The sequence below is a fragment of the Scomber japonicus genome, chromosome 3 (assembly GCF_027409825.1).
Source record: "Scomber japonicus isolate fScoJap1 chromosome 3, fScoJap1.pri, whole genome shotgun sequence".
In the NCBI taxonomy this organism is placed as follows: domain Eukaryota; kingdom Metazoa; phylum Chordata; class Actinopteri; order Scombriformes; family Scombridae; genus Scomber; species Scomber japonicus.
Genome location: NC_070580.1, coordinates 31,930,014 through 31,951,391, shown reverse-complemented (window position 1 = coordinate 31,951,391; position 21,378 = coordinate 31,930,014). Strand labels below are relative to the sequence as shown.

Genomic DNA, 21,378 nt, shown 5'->3' with positions numbered 1-21,378 from the left:
GTTAGACAGGATATATTTACTTTACCTTACATTTACCCAGAACCACAGTTTATCCCCAGCCGTATTGTCAGAGCTTTTGCTACCTAAACCTAACCACAGGCAGGACTCAGTATGTAAACCCTGATCTTAAAGTCTCAAAAGGTTTTGTTTTGCAGATGACACAGATCAGGACCTGCCACTTACTGCATGGACTGAACAGTAAGAGGTGTGGTACGCTGCCCTATTTAACTATTGTCTCACATTTTCCAGCCCTACTCTGTTTATCTCACATAAACTGTTGTCTATGTTTCCAGGCAATGATTCAAGCCTTTGGTGTTTAATTAGAAGTACAATAACCAGTATTAACAAATGATGAAGCATTTTCCAACTTGTGGGAACTCTGAGTATTTATTTCTGGAGACAGTGAAGGTGATTTCTGTCATTTTCTTGTGACTATAAGAGGATTAAACTGAGGTTACTCCATTAGTACTGTCACAACATGGGTATATTATTACCATACTACACACTGTATTACTTAATTTTACAGCACTATTAACAAATGACCATTGAGAGAAGTTAACCCTGACATAACCTGATTATTGTCATGTTACCTTGTTATTATTGTGTTATTATTAAGATCTTTTGGCCCATTATAAAGATGTTTTTCTCAGTATTACACTGTTGTTCCATGACTAAAAAAAAAAGGTAAATTATCAGGATAGACCAAGATATCATCAGGTCACTACCTCTGTTGTTACCATGGTATGTATTTCACAGTTTTACTCTGTGGTTACAAAGATATTTGTCCAATTTATTGCGACCCATAATGTTTGAGCTCTTGGCTTCACATGTAAATGTGTAATGTTTCCCACAGAATATGTGTCATTTGATTATCTGTTCTGTCGGTCCCAGAGGACAAAGGTTAAACAAGTTGCATAACCCTGGTGTTTCCCTTCAGCTGATACTCCGGTAAAACCAAACAGCTGTTTACATAGGAACGTGTAAAGACATGCCAGTAAAATTATGTCCCAGATAAAAGAAATTGCCATCAGGGAAGACTAAAGCTCATCAAAAGGACCAACAGTTTTCTAGGCAGGACATTTGGTCTTTGTGACAACATGTCTGAAAATATACTCAGTGAATCTGAACACATTTCTCTCTTCAATTCTTTATTTACAATTGTGCAAAGTAGCCAAAATATAATTGATAGAAAATCCAAATGGTTAAAATTTGACATGCCAACATACTTCCATATTTAATGGTTTAATATTTTGTTCATTTAACCAGATTGTCTTATTCAGAGTGATTGACAATGAGAGCAACAGCACAGAAGGGATCAGTTCTTACATTTACATGATATGCAGCTTGTACCAAATCTATAGTACTACACACTAAATCTAAGCAGGTCTGAAGTTTGTAGTGTGCTCAAAACAGGCAATATGGATACTAAAGACAGGAAAGCATTGTGAAACAGCTCCAGAATCATGTTATAAAACAAACATAGGTATTAAATCTTAAGAAAAAACCCCATAGCTATCTGCTTATTAAGTTTAATTAGCATTGACAACCCAATATCACAGTCTGAATGACATCCATCACACACTGTATCATATCCTATTGTTTTATTCACTACCAGGTAAACAACATACTATAAGTATTGGTAAGCAGCATATACCGTATAGAGTTAGTATTTAGTATGAATTTGGGACTCATTTTAAGCATAATATAGAATATTGTATTTCACTGATAAAATCATCATATTCTCCTTCGCTGACTAAGCTGCTCTGTTGTGACTGAGATCTTCGTTGGTAATATCTGAAGTGGAAATTCTTTGTTTGTGTAAATGTACGGAAACAGCGTGTTGGTGAATGCGTGTGTGAAGGTGTGTATGTGTGTGTTAGTATCAAGGTCAGAGAATGACAGTTTTCCTCTGTTGTAGTCCAGATGGACTCTGATCCTCTGCAGCTTCTTCATTGAAAGAACAGTGTGAGGATGTACTGGGGAAAATGCTTTGTGTTTACCCTCATATAACCCTATTCTCCATAATTTGGCCAGTAAGCCTAAACTCTCCTTCCTCTCGACAGAATCTGCAACTACACCCACACACCAGCCAGCGCTGTCTCCAACCTCAACATCCCAGCTGTGAGCCCCTGAGTTAAAACCCTCAGAGCCCAGGACGAAGCTGAATTTGTCAAACCTCTCTGGGTTTTCAGGAAGCATCCGTCTCTCTCCTCGTCTCACACTGGTCAGATCTTCAGACAGGATCAGTTCTGGATGAGCAGTGTTTGGATCCAGTATCACAGGAGTGAAGGAAACTGTGTCCTTCATCTTGTTCCAGATGTTGAAGGTCAGGTTTCCCAGGTGTTTGGCCACATCTATCAGAGCTCCCAAGATCAGCTCTGGATCATCCAGCAGGGGGCGCTGCTGAACTCTTCCCACTGCAGTCTTGTAGTTTTGCAGGAAAGAAACGTCTTCAGCTCTCAGCTCCTCCTCTGTGACTTTGATTGTGTCTGAAAGAGCTGCTATCTCTCTGCTCAGACCCTCAATTTTCTCCTCCATCATTTGACTCTTCTGCTCCTCTTCCTCCCTCAGAGCAGAGATCCTGGCCTCCTCTTCCTCTTGTAGAAACTGGTGAAGCTTCTTAAACTGTTCCTTAATCTGCCTCTCTGTGTCTCTGGCCTGGACCTTAATGTGTTTTGCTGTTTGATCACAGTTTCTTTTAACCATTTTAAAGACTTTCAGTTTATCCTGTAAGGGTTTCAGATATTTATGGAGCTCCTCTTTATGATCCTGTTCTGCTTCATCGATGGGTCTGAATTTGTGGTTGTTGTGTGTTTTTGAATCTCTGCAGATGAGACACACTGGCTGCTGATGATCCAGACAGAAGAGTTTGAGTTTCTCAGAGTGCAGACTGCAGAGATCCTCAAACTCTGCTGAAACTCTCTGATGTTTCTTCTGTGAGAAGGCTTCACAAAGGTTCTTCAGTGGCAAACAAACAGGTGGTTCTTCTTTAGACGATGTTCTCTTACAAAGCGGACAGTCCTGCATTTCTCTATCCCTCCACCATGTCTTCAGACAGTCTTTGCAGAAACAGTGACTACATGTCAGGACAACAGGATATTTAAAGATGTCATGGCAGACAGGACAGAAAAGCTCCTCTTCTGATCTTAAAGCCATTATCTCTACACAAAGATCAATTACTTGTGGTTTTCCTTCTCTCTGTAGATGTTAACAAGAAAAGTCCTCTCACTTTCGAGTTGTAGTTTTTGTAAAACTCACATTCAGCGCGTGGAGTCTCAGCAGGTTGAAGTCTCAGTGTATTTGTATTCCGTCAACCAGCGTCGTCAGTGTTTGAGACTGTTCCTTCGGTATATATATATGTGTGTGTGTGTGTGTGTGTCTCATTAGGCAGGAAGAAAAGCAGGTTATGTTTCCTAGTTTATCTCAGGGGAGTCATGTGATTATCTCAGGGGAGTTCCTTTAATAAAACAGGTTGGGTTTCATTCCAACATGCACTCATAATTACTCCTTTCATATTGTAGGGCTGTAAAACTAGTCATGTATGTTGCATGGTTCAACAATGGGGCTTTTCCCATTGCTGGGGGCGAGTAAAATACCTCATCAGGTTATTAAATTTAACAACTCACTTAGTTGGCAAGTGCTGAAAAATATATTAATAAATGTTTCAATAATTTCTTTTCTTTATCATATCAGAAACTATGTTCTTGTTCACATCGAAGGATATTCTATGTCGACCAGTCAAATAATTGAGTAGGCTAGTAGTTTGATGCATTTGAACAAAACATTCCTCAGTATTAGGTGAGCATTGTCAAATAAAGGAATCAGTGGAGTATGTAAATTGTTCACTGGCATAAATACTGTTGAGAATGAGAAACATTTAAGAAGGAAATTAGGAAACTTGGAGTGAAAGAAATGAGTCTTAAAAAAGTATTTGCTATCAAGTTTCAGGAGTCTGTTCCATTATTTTAAAGAAACCGGACTGATCAATATAATTCAGTGTTAGGGTTAGGGTTAGGGTTAGTCACACCGTTTTCAATATACAAGAATGTTTGTTGATTTGCATCCATGAAACTGTGTCTCTGTTCAGTTTCATTTACTTAAATAAAGATTAAACATGACTCTTAACTTTAGTTTTTGTTGTTATTTGATAACTGCTAATAAATAAAACAATATAGTGGCAAGTAATGCGTATGTTTGTATGCAAATATAATGTGTGGGTGATAGAAGTGAGATTGGAAGTGTACTCAAATAATACTGTCCTACATAAATCCCAAGTACAGCTGTATGTGAAGTTATATTTATCTAATTTTAGCCAGTATTATAACATATGAACCTTCCTCAAATATGTTTATTAAGTCACTCAGTAACACAGACAAAGAAGCAGCCATGCCGTATAGATGAGATTAGATAATGGTGACGTTTTGGAAAAGTCTGGCAAACGACCGTCGGCCTGCCTGGTTCATCAAGCAAGAAGGTAGATAAAGCAACAATAACAGCCAACAGCAGGGGGCGCTAATACGCACATTTTAGAAGAGTGAATCATGAGTTTCAGTAATAATGGCAAACAGAAAACGTAAGGAAAAAGGTGGATGGGAAATGTTAAAAGCCAAGTCTCGAGACTGATACACCAAGATAAAAAGCTCACAGAGGTTTTTGGAGAGGGGGTTCTCCCCTAGTGGTAGGGACCACTGCCAGTGCCACGGAGCAGCTGGTCCGGACCACGGCCCACTGGTCATGACTCATGACCAGTATCTTTAGCGCCCCAAGTGGTAGGGACCACTGGTCCGTGCCAGACCGCTGATTTGGCTACAACAACCCTTGCTGGGGTTTTGGCTGCAGTTACTGCCGGAAGCAGCAGCAGCAGCAGTAATGTAATCCCAGACTTCGGCCAAAGCACTGAATCACCAAGCAAAAGTGTTGAGGACCAGGTGGCAGCTGAATCTGATAAGCATCAGGTGAAACAAATCAGATAATCATTGCGGTTTTTTCTTCATTTAGCTACAACACAAATCATCAAGACTGTTTGTGGACATTTTGGTTCACTAGGTGGGGGACTCGATGTTTACACCAGAATATTTTATAAAAATCATAATAATTTAATGGTAACCTTATTTAAAATTACTTTATTTTACTTTATTCAACCTAATATTAAAAGATCTTACAGTGCATGCCTCTTGCCTACGATAAAATTAATTAAGCAATTTCAGTATATTTTACAGGTGTACACCTCTACTTGATATAATGTGCTAGTGTTCTGTAATATTTTCTTAAGTGTCCTATAGTATTTTCTATAATATCTATGAGATGCTCCTTTACTCATGGCTGAAATCTTCCAACTACTTTTTTGTGCAGCTGATACACATTTTTGTACATAGGGTTAAAATTAACCCATGTATTGACAAAAATAAATCAAACCACTATTCAGAAATGTTGTAGTCTAAAAATTTAATAACATTCATTGAAATAAATAGGGCTGTTATATTCTCTTGTTTTATGTATCCCAACATATGACCATAATATAGTTTTATTGTATGTTTCTGAAAGCTTAATTAAAGATTAATCACTATTTTATTAATGACTGATGAGGTGTTTCTGAAAGATGCTCATTTAGAAATGTGATATGGAAAATGATGGGGATAGAAGGGTCTAAATATGAACAGTAGCCTATAGGGTTAAAAAGCACCAGGCTATAACAGCTTGTTAAAATGAGACCAATATTTCCTTTATTGATTAATTCTTTATTGATTTTATAGGCAAAGTCACCAAAACATAAGACTACAAGTTTACAATCATGCAAGCTGCTCTCTGTTGTACTCTGGCACCAAGAAGATCGCCAAAGTTATTTTAATTCATCCTGAGGAGAACAATATTGTCTGTACACAATTTTATGAACTTAAACTTGGCAACTACACTTAAAACTAATAATGTGAGCTGTGGTTGCTCTAAGCTAAAGGAAATTACTCCATCCTCTCAGGACCATGATTGTCTGTAAAATAGTTTGAAGTAATCCTCCCAACAGTTAAAACTAAATATTAATGATATTAATGATTGAAAATAATCACGGCAGGTTACAGATTAGAATTATAATATACTGTACATCATTAGATACATTGTTGTCATTTAGTGGATTTTCTTATTCTGAGAAATGTCAAATGAGAGTCCTTAAATCAGCAATAGGATACAGAAAATAATTAAAATGATTGCATATAACTGAACACACAAAGACACCACTACTTTGTTGAGTGTGTATGAAAAGGACTAGAGTCATGTACCATTTTTAAAATCATCATCTTTTAGAAATAAGCAGTCCAACGGCTGTTATTCCAGCTGTTATTGTGGCAATGGACACAGATCCTAGGAACAACAGCTCTGTTGTTGTTAGATCTGCCGGTGACAACTGCTGTACTGCAGAGACCTCCACTGGTAAGATTTTCAGTTGCAATTCTTTGTTTGTGTAAATGTATGGAAACATTCTCTCAGTGAAAGTGTGTGTGAAGGTGTGTATGTCTTCTTCAGTATCAGGATCAGAGAATGACAGTTTTCCTCCATCATAGTCAAGATGAACTCTGATCCTCTGCAGCTTCTTCTTCACTGAGAGAACAGTGGATCGACCCTGTCGGGACAGCGCTGTATACTTGCCATCAGAGAATCCCAGTCTCCAATATTCATGCTTCCCTATGCTTCCCTTTCTCTGGACAGACTCTGCTGCCACACCCAGAAACCAGTCTGTACTGTCCCCAACCTCAACAGTCCAGCTGTGAGTCCCTGAGTTAAAGCCCTCAGAGCCCAGGACAGAGGGATACTCAAACCTCTCTGGATTGTCAGGAAGCGTCTGTCTCTCTCCACGTCTCACACTGGTCAGATCTTCAGACAAGGTGAGTTGTGGATGAGCAGTGTTTGGATCCAGAATCACAGGAGTGTAGGAGACCATCTTCTTCATGTTGTTCCAGATGTTAAATGTCAGGTTGCCCAGGTGTTTGGCCACATCTATCAGAGCTCCTGAGACCAGCTCTGGATCATCCAGCAGGGGGCGCTGCTGGACTCTTTGCACTGCAGCCTTGTAGTTCTGCAAGAAAGAGACGCTTTCAGCTCTCAGCTCCTCCTCTGTGACTCTGATTGTATCTGAAAGAGCTGCTATCTCTCTGCTCAGAACCTCAGTTTTCTCCTTCATGACTTTGCTTTTCTGCTTCTCTTCCTCCCTCAGAGCAGAGATCCTGGCCTCCTCTTCCTCTTGTAGAAACTGGTGAAGCTTCTTAAACTGCTCTTTAATCTGACTCTCTGTGTCTCTGGCCTGGACCTTAATGTGTTTTGATGTTTGGTCACAGTTATGTTTAACTTTTTTGAAGACTTTCAGTTTCTCCTGTAAGGGCTTCAGGGATTTCTGGAGCTCCTCTTTGTGACCTTTTGCAATTTCATCAACAGGCCTGAATTTGTGGTTGATGTGTGTTTTCGAATCTCTGCAGACGAGACACACTGGCTGCTGATGGTCCAGACAGAAGAGTTTGAGTTTCTCAGAGTGCAGATCACAGAGAGGCTCAGACACTGCTGAAGATCTCTGGTCTCTCCCCTGTAAGAAAGCCTCACACAGGTTCTTTAATGCCAGGTTACGAGGTGGATCACTCATTAAAGGTCTTTCCAAACAAATTGGACACTCATGTATTTGTTTCTCTCTCCACCAACTCTGCAAACAGTCTTTACAGAAGCTGTGGCTGCATGTCAGAATAACAGGATTTGTATAAATGTCATGACAGACAGGACAGGAGAGCTCCTTCTCTGACTCTGAAGACATTTTCACCCTGAGCGAAGCTGAAAACAGACCAGACAAAAAGCATAAAACACTTAACTGTGGCTCTCCATTCTTATCTATAAAGTTCCCTGATATTTAGTTTCACTTTGTGTCTTGTTTTCAGAAAAACTTACATTCAGTGTGCAAAGTCACAGCAGGTTGAAGTAGCAGTATAGCAGTTTTTTAGTATTCCAGTTTTCTTCTCCTGTGGCTGTCCTCTCTCTGTAGACGAGTCAATTTGGTCTGAATCAAAATTTTACTGTCTGTATTTCAATCTGTGTCTCTTTCGATTTCTCTGTGGTGAATCAGGTTCTGCAAGAGGCGGAGTTTGGTCACACCATTTATGCAAAACTGTGATCAGAGGGAAGTTAAGTTTTTATATGACATGTCTGTCATACTGTAGGCAATCACACTGCAGTCTTTCATATAATCTATGGTGTTTACTGTGAAGAAAAGGCTTGTATTTCCTGGATTTAGCCTTAAGATTTGTGCCTCTTAACCTTGGGTAACTCAAGGTGTTCCTTTTACTAATAGATAAGTATTTAAAGACCGTGTAAAGTGAAATCAGACATTTTCTTCTAAACACATTAAATAGGTCATAAATGTATTTCTAAAAAAGGTGTAAAAAGCATTTCAACCATTTAGATTTGAATTGTGGAGCTAGGCTTCACACACTGTGTTTCAACATTTCTGTGTCAGGATTTAGTAGGCGGGTCTGAAATCTCCGCCGCGTTACGTAACGCGGCGGTAATTATCATAAACCCGCCCCTGCTGCTGCTGCAGTATAAATACATTCAGCGCATTAGCCTCAGTCGTTTATCCAGCTCGCTCTCAGCTAGCTAACTAGTCATGACTCCTCCTCGTGTGTGCATCTTCACTGGAAGTCGGGATTTTTGAGCAGTCCGTTGTGTCTGTTTAGAGGTGCCGTACCGACCGCCTCCCTCCCCGGCTTACGTCCTCTCGTCCCGCCGGTGCTACTGGCATTACGTGCCCGCCACCGACCGTCTCGCTCCCCGGCTTCGTGCCCGCCACCGACCGTCTCCCTCCCCGGCTTACATCCTCTCGTCCCGTCGGCAGCAGGTGCTACTGGCATTACGTGCCCGCCACCGACCGTCTCCCTCCCCGGCTTACGTCCTCCCATCCCGCCGACAGCAGGTGCCTATATCACCGCCACCGACCGTCTCCCTCACCCGCTTACATCCTCCTATCCCGCCGACAGCAGGTGCCATCATCACCGTCACCGGCATTATGTGCCCGTCAGAGAGTGTAAGTAACGTTATGTGCTTATAAGTTATAATACTGTACATTTAGGCAATTAAATGCATTTTGCTGAATGTGCAAATCCTGAAAGTGATTTTACATCATGCACCCTGTCATGCCCGTGTAATGTTAGCATGCATGTAATCGTGACATAATTTGGCCTTATTCCCAGAGCGTCATCCATCCGACAACACAATGATAATCGACAGGTAATATTTTATGTGCACCAATATAGCTATGACAAGGAATTATATGTAGACTGAGGTTTTACGTTTGTGTGTAATGTAAAACATGGACCGAGGGACACCTAAAATGAGCGTCAAAGTGGCTTCCGAGGTACCCACGAGGTATGTTGTGTGTATGTATGCAGTGGTCATGATGACAGCCTAATGTCTCTTTTCCTTATTCCTGTTTTCTTTTCCCATGTACAGGTCTCAGTGTCTTCCTCCATCATATCTGGCAGCCACTGTTCCTGTGACTTACCTTGTGCCTAGACTTGGGCGGTATATATATTTTTTTCAAGCCTTCATAGCTTCCAGACATTTACCTTGGTGTATGGTATTTATTACACATTTCTGGCGACTAATTTCCGTGGTGACTAAAACATTTGAAATTAAACCACTATAACAGTATGAAGCACTCAGAAAGCACCTTGGTATACTGCAACACCTTTATACCGCCCAAGCCTACTCCTGCCTCAGCCAATCTCAGGACCAGAGCTCCACCAGCCTCCATTGTAAAAGAAGTAAGTTGTGACACACACAAATATGTCATTACTCAATAATACATTTATTTTATTTTGGACACATTTTATAAACAAATAACAATATAAGCAAGCAATAAACTATAAATAATAAATCAATCTAAAGGGGAGGTTTAAAACCTGTGTATTCCCCATCTTCATCAGGGTACTCCTGATGAATGCGGAGGACAACACAGGAGGGGATGACAACCCGGTTGTCCTTTCCCAGGTATCCCCAGCACCAGGACACAAAACTCCTGTAGGCCAGGTAGCGAGCACGCCTGTAATAAAAAATGTAGAAAAATACTTTGATTTATATTTTTATGTATGTTTACTTTTGGTATGTTGTCCTCTGTGTAATCAAATTTGACACTGGAGCTGTCCTTCACAAAACATTATTGACATGTGTTGTCTTTTAGAAGAACCTATCCCAAACCAAACTGAACTTATTTGTTTGATTGATGTAATAAACAAAAAGCCTTTCCCTCCACATTTTTTGTCATGTCTTACAGATTGGGACCTCGGAAGATGAGTTTGATTCATCAACCTGCAGTCTACCTCATCATATTGGCTAAATGGATGGACAAGAAAACGGACAGCAGTTTTTTATTCCAAGGAATTTCCACGACCACACAGCTACATTTTCAGAAATAATAATAATAATAATAATAATAATAATAATAATAATCTAGTGATTGCTTGTATAAATGTCCAATCATGTGCATTCAGTTTATACATCTATATATCAAGGTGATGTACATGTTGGTTGATTTACTATGTAGTGAAAAACAGCTACAGAATGAACCAGTATTTATTGTTTGCAATCTGTCCAACATGAGTTTATATATAGCTCAGGAAGATGAAGGATTAAAATGGATACAGTCAAACGTCACTCATGTGCTTTAAGTGTAAATGAAATACACTGTATACATTAGTCAACTGTAATATGATTGTATAAATGATGTAAGTTTATTCCCGGGTACTAAACCTTACCTCTCTTTGAAAGGCATGTCATTTGATCAACACAAGTGTAATTTATAAATATCTGAAATCAGTAAAACAATTATTATATTGTCTACGTTACCCAGATCTTTCCTTTTCCGCCAGTGGTCCATGATCTGCCTGATAAATGTTTAGGGCATTCTGCAGGGAGTAGGGGTTCAGGCAGACTGGCTCCAAGCCTGGATGAAGAGTCATGCAGCGTGGCTCTTCAGGCAGCTCTCCACATCTACTCTGAACCTATAGGAATATGTGTAATAGGTGTTTTAGTGCTAGACATCTAGTATGCTGCTGCTTATGTATTCATTATTTGAATTATTATTGTGAAAAACAGTTTTCATTTACATACAGCATTCAGCTCCTTGCAGCAGACATGTTCATCCTCTGTGGGCATTGTTCTGCATTCTCCACATGTGCACCTGCACAAGTACATTTTTAATCACAGTGTGACAAATGTTAACCATTTCAGTTGTCAGTTCAGTATGAAGCCTGGTTCAGCAAAATGACCTAATCAGTTGAAGCATATTGTCTTATTCAGCCTGTGTGATGTAATGATGACATTCAGCAATCCACGAATTAATCAGAAGACCGGTAAGTAACTGACTAAGTGAAACTGGCTAGTGTTATATTTTACTTTTTTGTAGTCTAATTAGTTACCTAATGCGTTTCCCCACATTTGTTGAATAATGTGATCTGAAAAAACGAGTAAACTGCCTCCTTTCAAAGCTGGACAAACTGAATTTACTTGGGTTTACCACCCACTACACTCTTAAAAACAAATACTAGTACTACCTTTATTAGGTATAAACAAAAGGAGTAATTAAATTAACGAAATAGTAATAAAAATCAAGTGTTTAATCTGAACAGACAAAACAATCACAATTCTTCATTACATGAAACCCTAACGTTTTTAGCTAGTCAGTGGGAGCGTACCTCGGTGGCTAACTCGGTTGCTAGCTCGGCGTCAGTATCCCATAGCAGATAGTCAGTAATACATATTGCTAACTTGCATAAATAGGAGAAATACATTACCATTCTGTTGCAGACTGTGAGGCACGAGATTGTGCATGTTCATTGTCTGACTCCGAGTCAGTGTCTGGCTCTGATGGCTCAAACATGTAGGGCTGGGTCACTGCAATGCTGTTGTTAGCTCTAGAGTCTAGCGTCCATTGCTACTGTTGCTATGTTACACGGAGGCGGCCCCCTTCCGCGCGTGGGTGTGTTTCCAGCGCCTTCAGCAGACACGCCCCCAGCGTTTGGCAGCACAGAGAAGTGCTTGATTTTTCATGATTTTAAAAGATAATTTTACATACGTAGACAATTTTTCTAGCATTCAAATTTGGAAGGATGGTTAATAACACATCTGTCTGTGATGTGACTAACTCAGAACACAAATATTTTTTCACTTTACACGGTCTTTAAATCACAAGCTGTCAATTTGTACATATGAAGCAAATACATCAAAACTCAAAGATGATAAAGGTAGTACCAACAACTGTCATGAGAGACAGGAACATTTCTAGTATATTCAAAAACACCACTACATTGTTGTATGTATGAAACGGACTATGAGTCACTTTTGACAATCATAATCATGCAAACTTGAAGCTTCTAGCCAAGTACTTTCAGGCTGCATATACCATTTTTAAATTCATTATCTAATTGTCCACTAGTACTTGTTCCCATCCCTGCAATGTAAGGACATATTTTGTTCTCTGTAACAACTGTTCTTTTGTTAAAGAGACCTTCATTGGTAATATCTTCAGTTGAAATTCTTTGTCTGTGTAAATGTATGGAAATAGCCTCTTAGTGAAAGTGTGTGTGAAGGTGTGAATGTGTGTGTTAGTATCAAAATCAGAGAATGACAGTTTTCCTTTGTTGTAGTCCAGATGAACTCTGATCCTCTGCAGCTTCTTCTTCACTGAGAGATCAGTGGAGGGACCAAGTGGGGACAGTGCTGTATATTTGTCACTCGAGAATCCTAGTCTCCAATATTCATACAGCATGCCTATGCTTCCCTTTCTCTGGACAGACTCTACTGCTGCGCCCAGAAACCAGTCTGTACTGTCCCCAACCTCAACAGTCCAGCTGTGAGCTGTGAGCTGTGAGTTAAAGCCCTCAGAGCCCAGGACAGAGGGATACTTAAACCTCTCTGGGTTTTCAGGAAGCGTCTGTCTTTCTCCATTTCTCACACTGGTCAGATCTTCAGACAAGATGAGTTCTGGATGAGCAGTGTTTGGATCCAGAATCACAGGAGTGTAGGAGAACATGTCTTTCATCTTGTTCCAGATGTTAAATGTCAGGTTGCCCAGGTGTTTGGCCACGTCTATCAGAGCTCCTGAGACCAGCTCTGGATCATCCAGCAGAGGGTGCTGCTGGACTCCTTCCACTGCAGCCTTGTAGTTCCGAATGAATGAGACATTTTCAGCTCTCAGCTTCTCCTCTGTGACTTTGATTGTGTCTGAAAGAGCTGCTATCTCTCTGCTCAGATTCTCAATCTTTTCCTCCATCATCTGACTCTTCTGCTCCTCTTCCTCCCTCAGAGCAGAGATCCTGGCCTCCTCCTCCTCTTGTAGAAACTGGTGAAGCTTCTTAAACTGCTCCTTAATCTGCCTCTCTGTGTCTCTGGCCTGGACCTTAATGTGTTTTGCTGTTTGATCACATTTTCCTTTAATTTCTTCAAAAACCTTCAGTTTCTCCTGTAAGTGCTTCAGGGATTTCTGGATCTCCTTTTTATGACCCTGTGCCACTTCATCGAGGGGTCTGAATTTGTGGTTTCTGTGTGTTTCTGAATGCAGACAGATGACACACACTGGCTGCTGATGATCCAGACAGAAAAGTTTGAGTTTCTCAGAGTGCAGACTGCAGCAAGTCTGAGACCCTGCTCTAGATCTCTGGTTTCTTTCTTGTAAGAAGGCCTCACACAGGTTCTTTAATGCCAGGTTACGAGGTGGATCGCTCATTAAAGATATTTCCTTACAAATTGGACACTCCTGTATTTTTTTCTTTCTCCACCAAATCTGCAAACAGTCTTTACAGAAGCTGTGGCTGCATGTCAGGATAACAGGATATTTAAAGATGTCATGGCAGACAGGACAGAAGAGATCCTCCTCTAACTGGGAAGACATTTTCACCCTGAGCGAAGCTGAAAACAGACCAGACAGAAAACACTTGAGTGTGGCTCTCCATTCTTATCTATAAAGTTCCTTGATAGTTTCATTTAGTGTCTTGTTTTTGGTAAAACTTACATTCAGTGTGCAAAGAAGTAGCAGTATAGCAGTTTTTTACCGTTCCAGTTTTCTTCTCCTGTGGCTGTCCTCTCTCTGTAGACGAGTGAATTTGGTCTGAAACAAAGTGGCTGTTTTTCAACCTGTGTCTTCTTTCTCTGTGGTGAATCAGGTTCTGCAAGAGGCGGAGTTTTGTCACAAGGCAAGGCAAGGCAAGGCAGTTTTATTTATATAGCGCATTTCATACACAATGGCAACTCAATGTGCTTTACATAAAACAGAAAAACATGTAATTTGAGAAACTTAAAACATACATATAACCCCCCCACCCCCACCCCCCCATAATAAAAACAAAGTACAGAAAAATAGAAAATCATAAATAAAATGATTGCAGCATAAAATAATAAATTAGCTTTAAAATCATTAAAAGGACAAAGAGTGCAAATTAAAGATTAAAATGTAAAGTGCTTTAAAAGAGCTCAATCATAAGCAGCACAGGAGAAGAGAAATGTTTTTAACCTGGATTTAAAAGTGTTCACAGTTGGGGCTGATTTCAGTTCCGCTGGTCACACCATTTATGCAAAATTGTGATCAAAGGGATGTTACGTTTTTATGTCTGAATACATGCATGCACACACACACACACACACACACACACACACACACACACAAACACACACACACACACACACACACACAAACACACACACAGGGAGCACCAGGCTGCAGTCTAATTTCTGAGTATATTTAACTTCAGTTGACAATAGACTATAGTATAGTCTATACATAGACTGTTTCATCTATAAATTATCATGTTTTTGATCCATGTTTATATGATATATTGATACTTTTTTAACCATATATTTTGGTAAAACTTACATTCAGTGTGCAAAGTAGCAGCAGGTTGAAGTAGCGGTGTAGCAGTTTATAGTATTCCAGGTTTCTTCTCCTGTGGCTGTCCTCTCTCTGTAGATGAGTGGATTTGGTCTGAAGCAAAATCCTGTTTTTCATCTTCTATCATGTCCGATTCGTGTCTGGTGAATCAGGTTCTGCAAGAGGTGGAGCTTTGTCACACCCTTTCTGCAAAATTGTGATCAGAGGTGATAATGTATGCTACAAAGTATCGGCCAGGTTTCATAACGTGTTATAGATATTCATGCCTCTTCAAGGAATGTAAGTCATAAGTAGCATTTATTTATATGACACCCTTCTGGATTAGATGTCAAAAAGTGCTTAACAATACATTAAACATACAAGAAAAACAAAGCAATATATATGAAAAGACAATATAAAAAAATGTTTTGTTAATGTTTCTACAGATCTTAGATGCAATTGGAGATTGTTTCACAGTTTAGGAGACATGACGTCAAAGGCACAGTGTCCTTTAGTCTTGAATGTTGGATATTGTGTGCAATCTTATCTTTTGTTTTTCCTCTCATCCTTTTTTCCTATTTTGTAATTGAATATGTTATACATTGGAGAAAGCTCTGATCAAGCGTCTTTCAGGTTTTCTTTGAACCTCTTCATCACATTTTTTGCTGTTCCTTTTTAATATCAATTTGTACTTTTTTCATATGTGCAAACAAATAAAATCAAAAATCATGCAGAGCTCTAAAATTAATGAGAATAATCTTGAACTGCATTCTGGATTTGATGGGGAGTCAGTGTAAAGTATGTTTATTATTTATCGCACATAAAGGGAGTAATACATGCAGATTTGTTTTGAAGATTAAGAAAAGAAAACAACAACTAACAAGAGAGAAATATGCAGAAGGAGCTGATAAAATCCCAAAGAGCTTGTCAGGTGACTGATGAGGAGCTTTGCAGCTGAATTTTGGACCACTTGTAAATGATCCAGAAACTCTATCATATCCATTTCAGCCCATAGACCAAAGTTTAGTGATGTTCCTCAGATGGAAAAAAAAGGAACAAATCAAACACTTGAACTGCTGATCCAGAGTCAGCGCCTGGTCTAAAGTGAAACGGGGTCGTTTTTTTATTCCTACACACAATACATTGAAAACCTGATAAACAGACTGATAACACGTACTGAATGCATTCATAAAAGAGTCAGTTTTGACTTGACATTAGTATCACTCTCCTCATCTCAGAAAGAAATTAATAAGTTTATTTTCCAACTTCTTCTTGAACTGTATTCCATCAGTCACACTGACTCTGAGTTGAGCTGCCCTTCCTCTCTGTCTGTAAAGTCATCACATCCCATTCATCCCTCCATCATTCATTAAAGGATAAATAAACAAGTGTGCTCTTGGTTTTAAAGCTGCTACAGGCCTTCATTAGGAGCTAATCTGGTTCTGAAAAGGTTTTCCTCCCCGCTGCTCCGACCCTCATTCAGACTCTACGAGCTTCATCTGCATCACAACACACACAGATTAGGCTAATAGCATTAGCGGATCTCCCTGGATCATTATTATTGCAATCATTATCATTATTATTATTATTAGTTTAAACTCTCTCGTAGGCTTGTAACAGAAGAACGGACGTATTTTTAGTGTGGAAACTAAACTGATTTTCTACTTTAGTAGTTCTGAAGAAAAGGAGATGATTCTGCTTTGTGTTTGTGTGACAGTTGTGGCAGTTTTTTTAAAAAAAGGCTGTTTGCTCTAATCTCACACACACACATTTACTGTATCCTGAGGGGAAAATCAGATACAAACACACACACAGGTACACACACATTCAGCTTTTTCTTTTGGTTTAGTGCAATGTTGTTTTGTTGTGGTATTTGATTGTGAAACTAAAAACTAAAGTAAACTAAAAAATTAAAATAAGCCGTCATAGAAACGCAGACACACACACAGTCACTGAGCAGAGATTAGCTGCTGTATGTAAGGAAGCTCAGGGAATCTCATTCACATGGAAAATCACCTCTTAATTCTAATTGGTGGCCAGTGTAAATCCTCCGCTCCCATTTAAACAAGCAGTCAGCATTGTGTCGTCCTGCTGCTTCACATGGACCTCACACTAAAACATCCATTCACCTTCTCAGTTTACTTTAGACCTCAGGTACTTTGAGAAGCCACAGCGTCTCTGCCAGACAGATTTTTAAAACCAAATTGACTTTAAATTGACTTGAGAAACTTTTTTTTTCCTTCAAAGTGAAATCAGGACAACTTGTTTTGGGAGTTATTAGTAGGGTTGTTATCACACCTGAGAGCTTTCTGCTCTTTGGGCTGTTTATTAATCATTTAGTCAGATCAATCATCATGGCGTCTACTCTGAGTCCTGTGACAGAAGAAAGCAGGCCGGCGTTTTCCATCGAGAGGATTTTGGGTTTGGAGCTGGTAAGACCTGGAAACTGCCTGAATCTCCATCGACCCTGGACAGGTGAGGAGCAAAAGTTTTGAATCTGAACAATTAAGTTGACAGAGAAGTTAAACTTTGATGGGGTCATATTGAAGATGCACAAAGAGTAAGGCAGCACTCAAAAAAGATGACATGTAGAATTTAACCTATAACATATTTCCTCGTTGTCTTGTATTTATAACATCAAGGTGCTTTTTCACTTTAACATCTATATGAGTTTCCCATAGTTGACAAGAATATAAAAAGGGGAAGTCACATTTAAGGTTTTATTGCAAACATCCACATCATCTAATTTGTTGTAGAGCAGCATATTTTTACTGCAAATGTGAAATAGGTGCTGAAAAAAGTACTTAACTAAATGAAAAACGAGTTTTGTGTAAAAGTTGTTCTTAAAAAAAAAGCTTTTCATATTTCCTGTTAATGCATAAATTGAATTTTTTGGCTCTTGTGTAAATATATGACCTCTTAACTATTTCCCTCTTATTGTCACCAATTAGCTATTACATTATTTATTACATTCATTTATATTTCTTTGCTTGGGAAATTGGAAATGTGAATTACACACTGACAAACAAGAAACAATCCCATAAGCCCACCCCAAATTCAATTTTGAGGCACATTTAGTTTATTAAATTACAGCGGCATTATTTATTCATTTGTTTATTAAAGTTAAATGAGAAAATTGTTTACTAAAAAAACTGAAATCTTTTTATTTGTTCTTTAGTGCGTGTAAATATCTGTGGTCTCCTTCATACTGTGTTCATTTTGCAGCTGTTTAGGGACAATAAATATAATAATAAACCATTTATATTATTGTAGTCTCTCTAATTTCTCTGTTGATTGATGATGATACTGACCTGCTTACATAAAATACATTTGTAATTAACTGTAAATATAACAGAAATGAATTATGTGTTTTTAACCTAATAGTTCATGATTTCACACACTGAATTTTTCAAGGATTGTAATGTTGGATCACTGTTATAGGAAGACTCATTTATTCAAACCTGATATTCAAATGTCAATTAATATGTGTAAAATCTGTTGAATTATTTCATCCAAGAAGTAAAAAAGTAGCTTTATTTGGTTTAATGTTGTGAGAATGAATTGATTATTTGCCACATCTAAATGATAAAAGGTGTGTGATGTGTGTTCATCTCTTTTATTGTTCTGAATCAAGAGGTCGGAGCAGAGAAAGAGAACAAAAGGAACAGTTTCTGCTCTAAACAACAACAACAACAGCAACATCATAAACAACAACAACATCATCATCATCATCCTCAGCAGCTGAACTCGACCAGGCCGACATCCAGCTGGTATATCGGACGCAGACCACGCACTGCCTTCACCAACAGCCAGGTGATTAATCAATAAATCAATCAATCAGTCATTCAGACACACAGATGATTTCATTCATGATGTTCAGTTTTGCCATAAAGTTGAAGACAAACCATTTTTTTGTGGTTGTATAGTGCTGTTTGTATAATATCAGTGTGTGTGTGTGTGTGTGTGTGTGTGTGTGTGTGTGTGTGTGTGTGTGTGTGTGTCCGTCCTGCAGGTGAATGTGTTGGAGACGGTGTTTCATGTGAACTGTTATCCAGGTATTCAGCTGAGGGAGCAGCTAGCAGGGAAACTCGACCTGGACGAGGACCGAATACAGGTTGAGACAACACTCATACTGACACATACACACACACACACACACACACACACACACACACACACACACACACACTTCTGCTGCTGCTAATAAAACTAATAAAACTTACATCCACTTATTGTTATAATGCTACTCCTGTACTGCCACTATACTGTTACTATCATCATCAGTGCCAGAGCTGCTGCTACTATCAAGAGTTTTACCAGCACTATTATTCCTACCACGCTACTACTTCAACTTTACTACAGTACTATTACTGGCTGCTGCTACTGAGCACTGACTGTTCCTTCTAGCAATAATGCAACATCTAATACTGCTATTAGTGTCTTGATATTTTTCCTTTTTAATACAAAACATCCCCAATATGTCGTGTTTAACCCTCCTGTTGTCCTCAAGTCAAGGAAGGAAGTGAGGAAGGAGGGAGGAAAAGAGGGACGGAGGGAGGAAGGAAGGAAGGGAGGAAGGAAAGGACAGGAGGAAGGGAGGAAGGAAAGGAAGGAAGGAAGGACGGAGGAAAGAAGGACGGAGGAAAGAAGGAAGGAAGGAAGTAAGGAAGAAAGGAGGAAAGAAGGAAGGATGGAGGGAGAAAGGAAAAGAGGAAGGAAGGAAGGAAGGAAAGGAAGGACAGAGGAAAGAAGGAAGGGAGGAGAGAGGAAGGAAAAAGAGAAAAAGAGGGAGGGAGGAAAGACAGAAGGAAGGAAGGGAGGAAAGAAGGAACAGTCAAAAGAGACGGGGTCAATTTGACCCGGGAGGACGACAGGAAGGTTAAGGTTGAATTACTACTAGTGCTAATAATGTTCCTGCAACTGCTGCGTTTGAATGGAAAATATGTTTCAATATAGGAAGTTCAAGGGAATTCTTTTGATACTTGAAAACAAAAATGGATTAATAAATGAAGGCTAAAGCAGCGTTTCAGATGTAATTCAAATTTAAAGGATAACATCATAACACCGTTTGTTTCTTCGTCTTTGCCAGATCTGGTTTCAGAACCGTCGGGCCAAGCTGAGACGTTCCCTGAGAGAAACCCGACTGCGGCTGGTTCAGACAGCCGTAGCCGACCTCGGGGTCAAAGACGAGGTCATAGGTCAACTGAAGGCCAACAGGGACGTGCAAAGTGAGCTTGAGTTTGCTCAGCGGCTCGCCTCTCGTCTTCAGCTTGAGGTTGATGAAGAGGAGGACTGATGATGATGAACTCTTCCTGTTTCTGATCATGTTCATGAAGGATTAGTCAAACATTCATGCAAAAACCCGACAGTGAAAAACAAACGGTGACAAATCAAAGTCACAGCAAACCTGGTCTTTTCCTGACCTCAGTTAATTATTTTTGGCTTTTTAAAGTCATAATAATCTGGATTTTTAGAACTTGATTTAATGTATAATGGAGCTAAAAACAATACAAAACGGTTCCTCTTATTGTCAAGTATATAAGAAAGTATTAGGAAGTTGGAGTTAAAACAGTTTTAAGAGTGATATGTGATATTAAAGTGTCTTATTATGTGAATAGGTTTCTGTTTTCTAAGCTGTACAAAGTCTGATAAAAAACGAATTAAAGTATTTTAATTGTGTGTCTGTCTTTTGCATCATTTCACCATAGTACACAGTTATTCAGTATATCACTAAGATGTATCAGTTTAATATATATGCACAAGTTTTTACAAGTGTGAAAAAAGCTCAAGAATCACCCAAATGTCTTTTTCACATTTGTATTTTGTGCTTTGTATCATCACTCACTGTATTAAACACTTTCACCACAGAGTTTGATAACTGTTAAGCCTGAGGAGATCTCTCTCAAAAAAAGTATATGGTAAGTAAACAGGAACTTGTGTATACACTAGGGGGCGCTAATGGCTGTAATAAAAGAAATTATAAATTTTAACAGCATTTTTGTTCATTCATTCATTCAATATATAGTCACTGGCTTCTTCATTATCATATCAGCCATAACAAGTATATACATAAGTATATCTGAGAGCAGATTCAGTGAATCTAAATAATAGATTATAAGGCAAGGCAGCTTTATTTATATTGGGCATTTCATACCTACAGTATAGGGGCAACTCAATGTGCTTTACATTAAAACATTTAACAGTAAGAGTTGGAATCAAAGAACATACAACATACCAATAAAAAATCAATCAATCAATCAATAAAAATAAAAACCCAGTAATGGTAAAAAAATACATTATAATAAAAAAAAGAAAGTACAGAAAAAAATTGAAAAAATAAAAGAAAAATGAGACTAAAATAGAGCATAAAATATGAGTCTGCAGCATAAAATAATGATTGAAAAAAATAAATAAATAAATGAACCCAATAATAGTAAACATTGGAAAACATACAATTAAAAACAAGAAAACCCAAAATAAAAAAAATAAAA

The 21,378-nt window shown here is 38.8% G+C and overlaps 4 protein-coding genes across 4 annotated transcripts; 1 reads left to right on the top strand and 3 right to left on the bottom strand.

Moving 5' to 3' along the window:
• Nucleotides 1-1,734: 1,734 nt before the first annotated feature.
• LOC128355365 (nuclear factor 7, ovary-like) lies at nucleotides 1,735-3,156 on the bottom strand. Its single transcript, XM_053315606.1, has one exon. It carries the CDS (start codon nucleotides 3,154-3,156, stop codon nucleotides 1,735-1,737), a length of 1,422 nt encoding a protein of 473 aa, XP_053171581.1.
• Nucleotides 3,157-6,286: 3,130 nt separating this feature from the next.
• On the bottom strand, nucleotides 6,287-7,789 carry LOC128355364 (nuclear factor 7, brain-like). Its single transcript, XM_053315605.1, has one exon. The coding sequence runs from the start codon at nucleotides 7,787-7,789 to the stop codon at nucleotides 6,287-6,289; it is 1,503 nt and encodes a 500-aa protein (XP_053171580.1).
• Nucleotides 7,790-12,445: 4,656 nt separating this feature from the next.
• LOC128355363 (E3 ubiquitin-protein ligase TRIM39-like) lies at nucleotides 12,446-13,915 on the bottom strand. Its single transcript, XM_053315604.1, has one exon. The coding sequence runs from the start codon at nucleotides 13,913-13,915 to the stop codon at nucleotides 12,446-12,448; it is 1,470 nt and encodes a 489-aa protein (XP_053171579.1).
• Nucleotides 13,916-17,241: 3,326 nt separating this feature from the next.
• hesx1 (HESX homeobox 1) lies at nucleotides 17,242-20,183 on the top strand. Its single transcript, XM_053315603.1, has 4 exons — nucleotides 17,242-17,362; nucleotides 18,522-18,700; nucleotides 18,900-19,001; nucleotides 19,977-20,183. The coding sequence occupies exons 1-4, from the start codon at nucleotides 17,242-17,244 to the stop codon at nucleotides 20,181-20,183; spliced, it is 609 nt and encodes a 202-aa protein (XP_053171578.1).
• Nucleotides 20,184-21,378: the final 1,195 nt, after the last annotated feature.

Coding starts and splice junctions, on each gene's coding strand:
- LOC128355365 (XM_053315606.1), bottom strand. CDS start 3,156: ATGGCTTTAAGATCAGAAGAGGAGCTTTTCTGTCCTGTCTGCCATGAC.
- LOC128355364 (XM_053315605.1), bottom strand. CDS start 7,789: ATGTCTTCAGAGTCAGAGAAGGAGCTCTCCTGTCCTGTCTGTCATGAC.
- LOC128355363 (XM_053315604.1), bottom strand. CDS start 13,915: ATGTCTTCCCAGTTAGAGGAGGATCTCTTCTGTCCTGTCTGCCATGAC.
- hesx1 (XM_053315603.1), top strand. CDS start 17,242: ATGGCGTCTACTCTGAGTCCTGTGACAGAAGAAAGCAGGCCGGCGTTT. Junction 18,701..18,899: donor CTGCCTTCACCAACAGCCAG/GTGATTAATCAA, acceptor TCCGTCCTGCAG/GTGAATGTGTTGGAGACGGT. Junction 19,002..19,976: donor TGGACGAGGACCGAATACAG/GTTGAGACAACA, acceptor CGTCTTTGCCAG/ATCTGGTTTCAGAACCGTCG.